General features: G+C 47.8%; 1 protein-coding gene across 1 annotated transcript; it reads left to right on the top strand.

The window, feature by feature from the left end:
- The first annotated feature begins 10,661 nt into the window (after positions 1-10,661).
- On the top strand, positions 10,662-11,923 carry RNF228 (ring finger protein 228). The gene has a single exon (XM_082767564.1). The coding sequence runs from the start codon at positions 10,681-10,683 to the stop codon at positions 11,581-11,583; it is 903 nt and encodes a 300-aa protein (XP_082623690.1). The 5' UTR covers positions 10,662-10,680; the 3' UTR covers positions 11,584-11,923.
- The last annotated feature ends 733 nt before the right edge of the window (positions 11,924-12,656 follow it).

Genomic DNA, 12,656 nt, shown 5'->3' on the forward strand with positions numbered 1-12,656 from the left:
ACACATCTATAGGAAGCTTGTTTTGTCACTGGCACTGCTCAGGGAACAACTTGTTTGTTCTTGTTCAAAGCAAGAGTGTGAATCATTCCTCTTGATGTTCCTCTTACAGAGCAAGGCTCTAATACCCTTTTCCTGAGACCTGCCTCACATTATCTCTGACTGCCAATAAAAACATTCGGGATTTGGCTCCTTGAAAGGTGAAAACAAGAAAACGAAACATAGAAATCTTCAGGAAGTGCCCATCCCACTCTCTGTATGCCCCATGCAGGTTTTCTGGCATTTCAAATTGCAGTTTTCTGTAAAAGCAGTGGAAGCAGGACCACTGCAAAGGACGAGCTATGTAGCTCTCTGAGAGTATGTAAAAGGACCGGCTGCAAAGAACATGCTAAAAGTTTTAACCAGTGAAACTCCCTCATCTCAGGCCAAAACATCACTCCAGCAGCTGGTCAGCACTCAGCGCCATTTTCATGGGGGAGGAAATTCACCTCTGGGCTGAGCACACAAAATGAGAAAACAAAGGGTAACTTTTCAGTAAGCTGAAAATAGTGCCTTGCACCGAAAGCATTTCCTTAACAACAACTCGTGTCGCTGTCGTGCCAGCGTATCATTTTGCCTCCAGCATCAACAAAGCTGAGAGCTAGGCACAAATTCCACGACCGGGGGAGGATAATGCTGCCATAAGAACGCAGCTCCACGTTCAGATGCCAGCCTGTTTGCAGCCCTGACAGTCAGACGAGTCTTGTTTTGACTCGTAGGCTGAGGAAATGGGGCTGAAGGAGCAAACGCAGCCAGCAACCATGCTTCACCCTGAAGGGCAGCACCTCAGCCCTGTCAGGTGGCAGCAGGTTGTCCTTGTGCCCACGTATGCCATGTCCGTGCTTCACCAAGGCAGACGGCGAGGGGGGAAATGGTGTGGACACCAGCACACTCAGCACCCATATTGCTCACCGCTGGGCTGCAATGCCTCCGCTACACCATTTGCAGGCTCCTTTGGCCATGCACTGAAGAACGAAATCCCAATGATGCATTGGCATCACGGCACATTGTCTTTAAGGAGGTGTTGGCCACGTTTTCTTCACCAGCATCATCCTGTATCTCTTCTTTATCCTCAGTCATTTTCTCCATATACTTCAGAGCCCAGCTCGCTTTCATCTTCCTTCACTGTTTTTTGGTAATTTGCATTTTTCACTCTTCATACTGCTAAGGAAACTGTTAAAAATTGTATACTTTTAATACCCTTTTTAGAAGTTTCCTGCAATTTCTTTTTTATTTAGTTGACACGTTACTGAACAAATTATTTTGGATAGGTGACTCTTCTACTGCATGTCAGACCCGACCACCCACCAACCTCACGGGGAACAAGCTGGAGCTTTCTCAGTTTATCTGGAAGAAGCAAAGATTGTGAAGTAAGCTGCAGAGATGGCAAAGTGCTGTTCAGTGTGCCCTTAGAAACCACCCCACTGTGGTTTTCACAGCACTTCAATCCTTCACTTTTGATTTAATGCATATCAAAGTACAAATAAAATTCTATTTAAAGAAGGTTTCTGAGGGAAAAAAGAAAAAAACAAAACAAAGCAAACAAAAAAACCCTTTTGCAACGTAGGTCAATAAAAAACATGAAACATGAAGCTTCAGCAGGCTTTGCTCTGCAGCAGCAGGAGCGGCTATGTGTCTGCCATGTGAAGCCCAGGACAGGCACTGTTCCCACTGGATCTCTCCCAGCTTTGATCTCCATTTGAGAGGGGATAACACAAAACCAGCTCGATTAAGCACAACAGAAGTCCACACACATGTAATGAGTTTCAAGCCTGCCTGTTTTGCATGGCTTTTCTGGCTTTGAAAAAGCGTTTTCTACACAAGTACCTTCTTCGTTAGCTTAGCTGAGCAGCACGGCAAGATCGGAACATGTTTCTGATACATCAGCAGCCTTCAGTGCCCTGAACATGCAGCCAATTGTCTTTGCACAGATGGTCTCAAAAATGTGAAGCTCCAGCAGCACACGGTGTTGTGTGTGCTAAATATATCGCTCCTGTAAGGTCCAAACTGCTCATCAGCTCCTGGAAGTTTAGGCACAGAAAAAAATGGAATTGCCGACCCTTGTTTTTATAACGTTCATAAAATTTTCGTATTAAATCCTTATGGTCATCTTTCCAGTTTTAGAGAATGTAGAGTTTTAGAGAATTTTCTTTTCTTCAAAAAGAAAAGTGAATTTCAGAACTTGGAAAGATGAAAGCATCTCCAAAAGCTGCACGAAGGAGAATGTGCTGAAGCTTCTGCTGCTGTTTTGGGTAGGAATAATTAACTTTTCTGTTTGCAGTGTAAGTAACCAGATAATGCTATGTAATTGCATATGATTTGCATTGCTTGAAATGGTATTGCTAATTTCCAGCAATGATTAGCATGTCATTTAAATAATTATTCTGCACCATACCATTTGGACACTTCAATTGCATGCATCTCTACTGTGAAATTCCTGGAGGTGTTCTCAACATTTCTAGTTATTTGTAGGCTTATCCCACACCTTGGCTGTTTCAGTGTTTGGGGAAAATGATGACAAAACAGAATTTAATAACACTGTGTTTACATAACTAACGTAACCCCTAAGAATCTTTAAAACCTTGACTATCAATAGAGTTGCATTGGTTTCATTCGCAATTCCATCTCAGCCCTCTGGAGAAATTGTCTCAACAAGAGCCCAGGCCTAAACTGGTGAAAACTCCTCTCTCTCTGGGCTGAGTTTTGCCTCGATGTACGTGAAACCAGGGGAAGAGTTCCTGGCAGCTCTCACCGACGCCACGTAAAGCCATCTGCCTGGAGCACGGAGGGGCTCCTAGATCACAACAAATGGATTCCCCAAAACAGCCAGTCTCGTGGGGCAGCTGCCCTGCAGAGAGGCGGTCTCTGCTGAAAGAGGTCAGCTGAACAAACAGGCTTTCTGTTTGCTTGTTTTGCTCCCCGAAATCTCTTAGCACGCTATCTTGAACAAACTCTCGCTCAGCAGATGAAGAAATGGTGACAACATGACAGTTCTTGAGTGATTATTACCGAACGCGGTGTAACGCCCTTCTTTTTACAACTTCCCTGTCTTTCAAGCAAGCCATTATTCTTGAAAAGGTCGGCTTTGCTTGGCGCCCCTGTGCACAAACAGAGCATGTTTTCTCTAAACTGCTGGCTGCTGATGGATGCCCTCACAGCCAGCACATACAAAACTGAGCGAAAACTGAAGGAAAGGTTGGTGTTAATCACATCATCTTCCCAGAGGAGAAGAAATTGATACCCACTGGTGCTGGGCAGCACTGGTTTATCCTGCCCCAGCAGAGACCACTGCCAGAGCCCTCTGTGCGCCGCACATTGCTCCGTGGTTCTCTGTCCTGTTCAGAGCCGAGGATTTAAAAGCCAGGTCCCATTCCCCCAGGCAGCTTCATAGTTTCTCTTCAGTGGCCCCTTACATGTAGGAAACCTCAGCCACCATTCCTGAAGCTGCAGCATGATGTTTTCTAAGTGTTTATCAGTGGCATGAGTCACTGCTACCAAGCATTTGTTAGGAATGCAACAGGCTGGGAGCTGTTCTCTTTCCCCTAAGCTCTGTGTATGCAGCACGGAGCTGGGCATTGCCACTGCATGATAACCTGGACATCAGAACTGAATCCATTCTGCTGTGGTACAAAACCTCTGTTTTTGGCAAATGTTTTGGTCCGTTTTTCTACCCTATAAGAAGGAGGGAACCTGCAGACTGTCTGGGCTACTGATTTCTTTTACTTTGGCTCATTTTTCTCCCTCTGCTCAATTTTCTTCCCTGATTTTTTGCAGTCAGTTGTAAACTAAGTATATCTTCATATTTTAGTTAGAGCTTTATAAATGTGCAGTGCCTAACACTAATCCCTTCTGAAAATCTTCTACTGACAGCACGTTAGTTCATAGGGTTTATTTTGCTTGTATGCATGAACCTAGGGTAACCACCGCTTCTTAAACCACCAAAAATGTATGTTCAGTCTTTTCATTCAGCTACAGAGAGCCTTGAGATTCTCTGCTTTTCATTCTACTGCCACCCACCCTGCAGATGCCATCCTAAAACCATAAATAGCTCTTGGGTTTTTTGCTTTATTTCTACTATTTACATGACAAACCTTAATGTCATTGCTCCTATTTTAAAGACAGCAAAAAATCCCACACCCATATGTCAACTTTTTAACGCTGATTGACTGGCAGTACACCAAGAGGGATATATATGTACATCTCTTATGGGATAGTGGATAGAAACAGCCATTAGGCAGTCTGACAGCGTTTGCCTTTGTTTCAGGTGACGTTAAGGCGATCTGCACCATCCCAGAGCAGCACTTTTACTGCCTGTGTCAGGCAGGCCTGGCCCAAGCACTGCAAGAAGCGTAAACCATGGCACAAACCTGTGTGTTTCCTGAGCATCAGGCACCTTCTGAAGCAGGGTGCAACGTCCTCAGACTGGAGAAGGGAGGAAGGAAAAGGGACCCAAAGGAGAGACAGAAATATGGGGCTCTCATGCCCACACTGGCCTCTCTGTGGGGACAGCACTGAGGAGGCAGCTGGCCTGGGCAGCTCCATCACCCCACGTAACTCACCACAGAAATGATTTTCTCCCGTGCCTCACTCTTAACGCAGATGCTTTGCTGTTGAGATGCATCAAAATACCACCAAATGGCAGGTATTGTCAGTATATTTTTGCAGGGGAGAGTTGTGGTGTAGCTGGGCTAAGCCTTTAGTGTTCCTGAATACCCAGAGCTGTATCTGGCACGCTGGACCTTACTACTCGTAAGGCACTGCTTTACTTTCCTGACCCACAAAATAATCTGAGAACAAGACTTCAGCCATTCCCTCATTGTTTTTCATGCGTGCCCAGTAAATAGTTATCTCTATTTACTTGTTCTCATTTGGGGAATACACATTCTTTTGAAAGACAATGGTAGCAACTCCTGAGCATTTAACTACCATTGTTCACATCCCTCATGGATCATCCATCTGGTCAGCAGCTTTCCTGGCACTGGCTGAAGAGAAAATCGTGTTTTAACTCCCCTCCTTCATGGTTACGAGGTCTCTAGCAGTGCAAGAGCCGAGCAAAGATGCAATCCTTGTGTGCTTTCCTGCCTTGGCATCTACAAACCTGACCCACACTGCTAACTCAAAGTCCGTGCTTCTAATAGAACTAATATAGAAACTTTGGATGAGCTTCTGAAATCTCATTTGAAGCTTCAGACAGTCAGAGACATGAGACAAGACTATCGAAATAAATAAAACAAAAATATTGATCTAAATAAATTGTGCAAAAACATGTCTCTGAGATTATGGGACGAGGTTTCTGAGGGCGGAAGAACTTCCAGAGACCTGAAGTGGCCCCAAGAAATCTCCCAAATACGGTATTTTTCCCTCACCGTGAAAAAGTCAGTACAGATCCCATCTCCCAGAATGAGATATACGGTGATTCCTAGCATGAAGAATGAATTGCGTCTTCTGCTGTTGATAAAATCACCCAAGGTCTCTTTTAAAGTAACTGCCAAACCAAGCTTGTTTTTCAGTGATTTTATAATCTGCATATGAAAGACTCAATCTGGAATAGGACCTCAGCCTGGCTCCCGATTATATTCCCTCAGGTCTAAAAGTGGAAAAATTATGCACGCAGAGCCTGATTCTGTACTCACAAAGGAAGGTGCAAGTAGGGTAGCTGCAATGAACTCAGTGGAATTTTTCCAAATTGGCACTCACTAGTGGGAGTACAAATTTAGTCCACATTTTTGTGGGAAAAACAATTGTGTACCAAAAAAAAAAAAAAAATTGCAATTGAATTCATTTGCAATTATTCCTACTCATAAAACTCAGGAACCATATACTCCTCAATTAAAGTAATTTAGATTTCAAATTGGGATAAAGGAATCTCTTTCTTGACTCAGCTAGAACTGCATTTTCAGCTAATTGGAGGGCTTTCTCTCCAGATCGAACATCCTGAGTTCTCACCCCCATCAGAAAGACATCCCAGTTGCTGGCCTTTTTTGTTCCAAAATATTTAATATCTAATCAACCCATTAGAAGCTAGCTTCTCATCTTCCTTTCCAATATTATGAAAATGAGTGGGCCAGCATAACAGAATATACAGCAAAAGTATGCCAAGGAACAAATCAGATATCCCCTTCCCTCTAGAGTTACAGGCACCCTTGGCGGTGCCGGTTTAAAAGTTGGCAGCAGCCCTTTTGGCAGTCTGCAGCCCTTTTAATGCCGGAGATTCATTCGCTGTGTCTGAGCTGCTTGGCTGGTCGAGCAGAGACAACCAGACAGCTATTGCATCCCTCTGAGCTGCCTCTTCCTCAGGCCGTGGGGTCTCAGACCACTTGCTCCCCTTCCCCTGGAAGCTCTTCCCAGTCCCTCCTCTTCCCTGCTCTTCCTGAACATTTGCTGCCCTAGATGCCTTCCTAGAGAAAGAGCACCAGAAGCACACACAGTGAACATGCTGCTGATGTACACAGGAGAAAAATTAGGCTTTGTGTTGTGGTCTGTGGTTGTTCCTAATGTATCCCTAACACTTGGAACTCAGAGCTCCTGCTGCTCTGCAAGCTACCTCTCACAAGCTACCTTAGAGGAAGCTCGGGTGAACCTATGAAGTGTCTTCTCCCCTGCCAACAAAGGAGCTTCTCGAGCATAAACCTGGGATATATCTACAATGGAAAACTGAAACAAACCTCAAGCCCAGAGAAATTGATAGAAATGGCCCCTTAGGTTCCAGCTAGCAATAGATCCAGTTTTAGGTTCACATCATGTGAATTTTAAATCTGGTATTTCCTGTGAGATGTTAAAGTTTGTCTAAAAAAAAAATAAGAAACTCCTATGTGTTAAAAATATAAGAAACTCCTAACAAAAAAGAATACACAATTTTATTATCTGAACTGATGCAATAGTATGAATGCAAAAATCTCCAAATCCTTCATCTGTTTCTCATTCTGAATAAAATTGATTTAAGCACATATACATAATATTGTGGTCTGGGCAATAGCAGTTTTAAAAAGCTGTGTTAAAAAAAAATGTGTCCCTGTCATTACTAAGGATAAAAATTTGTCCCCTTTGAAGCTGATGAGAAAATGCTTACCAACTTGACTGGATGGGGACTTTATTTTGAAGATAACCATCCTTACTTCAACTCAATGCCAATGATGTGCTGTATCTGAAATCGGTATTGTGTATTGCAAATAAAGTTCCCAAAGCACTACATAATCTTTTTAAGTGGTTCCGCACAGAAATAGCTTTTCTGTCTCAGTAGAACGCAAGGACAATTTGGGTAGCAGGAAGTCACTGCCCAACAGCAAGTAGCCATGCTGCTATTCACACTACCCACTATTAGTGGTAATTATTCGTTTTAGCAGTATTTTCAAATGTGGGTGCTTTAACGTGGCCAGGAGAGCCCTAAGCTGTAGGTAACATAAGTCCCAAGGTGCTATGTGAGGCATGATGTGCCTCATCCCCAAATGCCCCATCTCCTCTAGTCTCCCAGTTTAGTGATGATCCTTGCTGCCGTTCAACCCAGGCTACTTGAGAAGGATATTGCACTAATGGACATACCCCCCCCTAGTTTTAAATGCTTCTTCATCTTGTCTTAATCAAACCTCACCATGCGGCGGCCTGTTTGTGACACGCAGAAAACACAGGGATGTGGAAAACATACGGGTGGGAATAGTCAGAAATGGTGTCTGATGTGTTCGTTCCCAGCTGAAAGCCCACGTCCCTCACCCTTTTATTGCAAACGCGCCAGAGTTTTGTCAGGGCTCGCAAAGGAGACACAATGTCAGCTCCTGGCCTTTCTCACTTTGCAGGAAGAGGCAGCTTCACTTTCAGAAAATCTGGGATCTTTCACACATTCCTCGTTGCTTGAGGCAACCAACACAGGACCCTATTTAGCAACTACAACACAACAAAGAGGGTTTTGGAGAGAAGAGGGGTGTCAAATATGGTACCTGTGCATCCATTTACCTCTGTATCATTCATACCATATGCATTAAGAGAACAACACACGTTGCTCTGATGTGGCATTGCTCATAACCATAATCCTTTCTCTTTCCTTTCTCAGCTCCCCAAAATGGCACACAAATACTATTGGAAATTAACATTCCCTTCTGTACTGAATGCAATAAACCACGCGTGCAATAGCTGCTCAAGTAGTTCCAGGACAGAAAAGGTAAAAAAAAAGCACTTTAATTATAAATTATTCAGAAATACATTATATGAAATAAAATGTTAACGTGAAGAAATCAGAAGATGATGTTGCAGCATCCCACAATCCAATTTGAGGGCATAAATGTAATGTGCAGCTTCTGCTGCCCCTGAGAGGTGAGTGGAAATGGGGCTGGAGGAGGAAACCTGGGTAAATGAATTTGAGTACAAGGATGAAAAGCAAGACAGTTCTCTTCTAAATATTTACCAAATGTGCTCTAGCCTTAGTTACATAATGCACTCTAGAAACTCATACAATAAGCAGACTTTTATAAAGTAAAACACTCTTGATCTTAAAATATTGGCAAAAAGCTTCTGTTGTCAACCATGATGCCAAATTAAACCACAAGGACTGAACAAAGAGCTGTGTGACTTCAGTGATCTTTGCATCAGTCCTTTACAAACCACTTCATTGCTGAAATGTATGGAAAACATGGGCATCAAAAAGGGATTTGCAGCATTTTTACCTTGAATGGGCTGCAATCCGATCCACTCCTGTCTTATGAATGCATCAGAGGTAACATCCTTCCTACCTACAAATAAAAAGCAAGATGTCTAGTTTCATTAAACATACTTGTTGTACAGTAACACAGAAATTCTGGAGAATTAAATCAGCTAAACAAAGCTCTATTGCTAAGCGAGAGATGCATGCCAGTACACTCCTTGTGACCAACGTGAGGATTCTTCTGCGACATCTGGGGCTTGGCTCATCAGTGAGTTCACTTCTCACTGCTACAACTCCTCTGGGATCAAGGCTTACACCGGCGCAGAACTGGCATGCTGAACTGGGTAAATCAGGCACAATATTTAAAATGCTAAAAAATCAATTCTTACCAGCTGCAGGATGATTATTTTAAGTGGAAAAATGTGTATTTCATAAGGCTTGTTTGCCACTTTTGCTCAGAACTCATAACACAACCTCTGCTGAATAACATCCAAAGGCACAGAAACTGGTTCAGCCAAAAGTCAGCCCTCAGATTCGGCTCAGCTGCAGTTCAGTTTTGTTTTTTTACAATAACCAATACAACTTTTCCATTAAAGAACAGGCCCTCCAAGCTGACAGTCCAGAAGACACATGCTAATTGCAATTTAAGCAACTAAAGGAGAGAGTACATCTGGACCTTGAGAACTGCAGTAACTCTTCCAAAATCTGGAGACATTTCTGCTCTCTTTGATTCCGGCCCACAAGACGTTTAATGAAAGGCCTATGGAAATGTTTACCCATACTCATTGGCCAGTTCCTCCACCTGGAGAGAACAACGGGCCTGGACAAGGGAAGAATCCAGCCGGGATGGAGGCCAAGCTCCCTGGGAACATGGGTGATGGAGCCCACGTCTGTGGGATCAGCAGCCTGCCCACCAAAGCTGCGCGCTCTCACCGGGAAGGCTGCCAGCAGATGTGGGCAGGCAGCTCGCACACAAGCCTTGCTCCGGACTGTGCTGTCCTGATATGCAGGTGGCACGGCGCTGGGCTGATGGGAGGGCTGAAATCATTAGTGGTTTTGTTCCACAGCAAGGTAAGGGTACGTAAATCACAGCCACTGTGGTCCCAGCCTTGTTTCCTCTCCTGACCACAGCCACCAGGGTTTCTCCTTGTGCTGGCTGCAGACCTTGCGCAACCAGGCAGCAGCAACCCGCTCTGCGGAGCTGGTCCAGCAGAAAAAATAACAGAAAACGGGATGGCGTTTGGTTGTGCCAAAGGGTCAGGACAGGCAGCACAGGAACCACTGGCCATCCAAGCAGGTAAATGTGAGCTGCATCCTTCTGCAGACAACAGCAGTAGCTCACCACTTGCTGGGACGGGGACAATTCTGTCACAATTCTCCATCCTGCTTCCACCTTCCATTAAGTCTTCGCTAGGACCTTGTGCCACATGATAACCTTGCTTGGGTGTGATGGAGTTAGTTCCCACGACAAAAAAAACACAAGTTTTTCTCATTCTTAAGTTTTATTAAAAAAAAAAAAAAAAAAAAAAAAGTAAAGCTCATCCTAATTTCACCCCTAGCATTTTTATTTTTCAGTTACGCTCAGCTTTGCCATTTCTCCTGTGTGTTTTCCATGCCTGAGATACAGGAAGCTTTCCCAGCGCTGACTTTCCTACCCTTATTAGGCGGGGTTTCGGCTGACCTGGAGGCAGATACAGCTCCGATAACAAACCTCGGAACGCCAAAGACTGGAGCAGCCCCACCGCCGACATACCTGGACCTCATTAAACCCTTTGCTGCAGGGTGCAGCCGGGGGCGGCCCCGGGGGCGGGCAGCGCGCTCCGGCCGCCCCCCCGCGGCCCCCGGCGGCAGCGCGGCCCCGGCGCGGCCCCGCCCGCCCCTCCCCGCCCCTCGCCCACCCGCACCGGGCTCTCCGCAGCCCGCGGGCGCGGCCAGGAGGCGGCGGCTGCCGCCCGCCCGCCGGGGGCTCCCCCGCTATTCCGCGGCGCTCCGGGCCCCCCCGGCGACATGTTATGGCCGAGCCGGCGCAGAAGAAGGGCGGCGGCGGGCGCGGCGGGCGGCAGGAGGATGAAGCGGCGGCGGCGGCCGCCCCCCCCAGCTACGAGGACTACGAGTGCAAGATCTGCTACAACTACTTCGACCTGGAGCGGCGGGCGCCCAAGCTGCTGGAGTGCCTGCACACCTTCTGCCAGGAGTGCCTGAGCCAGCTGCACCTGCGGGCCGCCCAGCAGCCCCCGGCCGCCGCCGAGCAGGGACCGGCGGGGCGGGCGGGTGCCGGTGCCGGTGCCGGTGGCGGTGGCGGTGGCGGTGCCGGTGGCTCCCTCGCCTGCCCGCTGTGCCGCCACCGCACGGCGCTGCCCGAGCACCGCGTCCACGGCCTGCCCGTCAACACCAAGCTGGCCGCCGCCTGCCCGCCGCAGCTGCGGGCCCGCGACCCGCTGCCCCAGGACCGCCTGCCCCCGCTGCCGCCCCGCCGCCCGCACCGCGCCCGGGAGCCGGCGGCCGCCCCGGCCCCGACCCCGGCCCCGCCGCCCGCCGCCCCCAGCCGGGCCGGGCCGCGCTCCTCGGGCGGCGTTGGCGGCTGCGAGAGCTGCCAGAGCTGCAAGCGGGCGGCGCTGAGCGCCGGCTGCGTGTGCGTCGTCGTCTCCTTCCTCGCCATGGTGGTGCTGCTCTTCACCGGCCTCATCTTCGTCAACCAGTACGGCGCCGAGCCCGCCGCCGCCTCGGCCTCGCCGTCGCCCGTGGGGCCCATCTGCCTGTCGGTCGCCAGCATCCTGGCCCTCTTCTCCGTCGTCGTCACCTGGCTCATCTGCTGGCTCAAGTACCGGCCCGAGGCGGCGGCCGCCAACGCCGCCGGGGCCGCGTCCGACGGCGCCCCGCGGGGCAGGGGGCCGGCCCGCAGGACCGACTCGTAGCCGCCCGGCTCCCGCAGGCCGGAGCGCCGCCGGCTTGCTGTTGCCCCCAGCTGGAAGATGCTCGGATGCTTCGCCGCCGCTGGCAGCAGGGCTGCTGCTGCTGCTGCTTGTCCCTGCACCGGGCTGCGAAGCGCCCGGGGAAGCCGTGCCAGGGGCGCTTGGGCTCGGCCAGGCTGAGCCCGGGCGCCCCGTGCACGGTTGTGTTCGGATTTTACTGGAAGGCCGCCGGGCCCTCTGTTGGTTGCTTAAAATAAGCTTTATTATTTAATTCCTTGAAGTCCTCATTTAATGTGGGAGGCTGAAGCGCTGCGTTGCACACTTTGAAACGGTTTACGGCAGACGATTTAAGTAAGGGAGCTCTAACGCGGAGCTGGGAGGCTCCTGTGGCAGAGAACCATGTTTCCCTTATTCCACTGGCCCCTTGATTTCGGTTTGATACAGCGAGAGAAACCCACATTAAAACACGCACGTTCGGCGTGGCTGTAAAGGTGGGATGCAGCAGCGTAAGGCGCGTCTCCAGCCCTTACCTTCCGCCAAGGCGGCTGTCACGGGGCCGTGTTTTTCCCCTCGTGGAAAGTTTCTCTTCTGTATTACGAGTTTCTGTGAAGGCCAGTAGAAAATGCTCTTGCTTTGTGCGGTTGGCACGCCAGAGATGTATGGGAAGCGCGGGGAGACGCTCGCACTATGAAATGAAAAATATTGCCATACAACTGATTTTGTAGTATATTAAGGAGAGCACTCTATATAGGTACTATTCTGTGTTGCAGGATAATTCATTTGGTGCCTGAATTTTTTTAACTTAATTAGTTGTTATAATCTATTACATGGGGAGTAAGATGCTGCTGCTTATTCCACGTTTCTACACAGTACTGTATTGGAATGAGGTAATTATTTTCGTGCTTAACAATTCAAGAATTTCAAAAGTGATCTTTTAGTATGTGTATTTTGCAAGCTGTCTGCATGAATTCTGACAAGTATCCTCTCAATAGACCTTTACTTGACCACTTCTATTTATCACAAGTGCAAAGGAATTTACTCTGTAGACATGTAAAGACAGCAAGTGAAGATGTGTG

The sequence above is a fragment of the Aythya marila genome, assembly GCF_965140915.1.
Source record: "Aythya marila genome assembly, chromosome: 9".
Taxonomy (NCBI): domain Eukaryota; kingdom Metazoa; phylum Chordata; class Aves; order Anseriformes; family Anatidae; genus Aythya; species Aythya marila.

Excerpts from the sequence above, each read along its gene's own strand:
- RNF228 (XM_082767564.1), top strand. The coding sequence starts at position 10,681 with ATGGCCGAGCCGGCGCAGAAGAAGGGCGGCGGCGGGCGCGGCGGGCGG.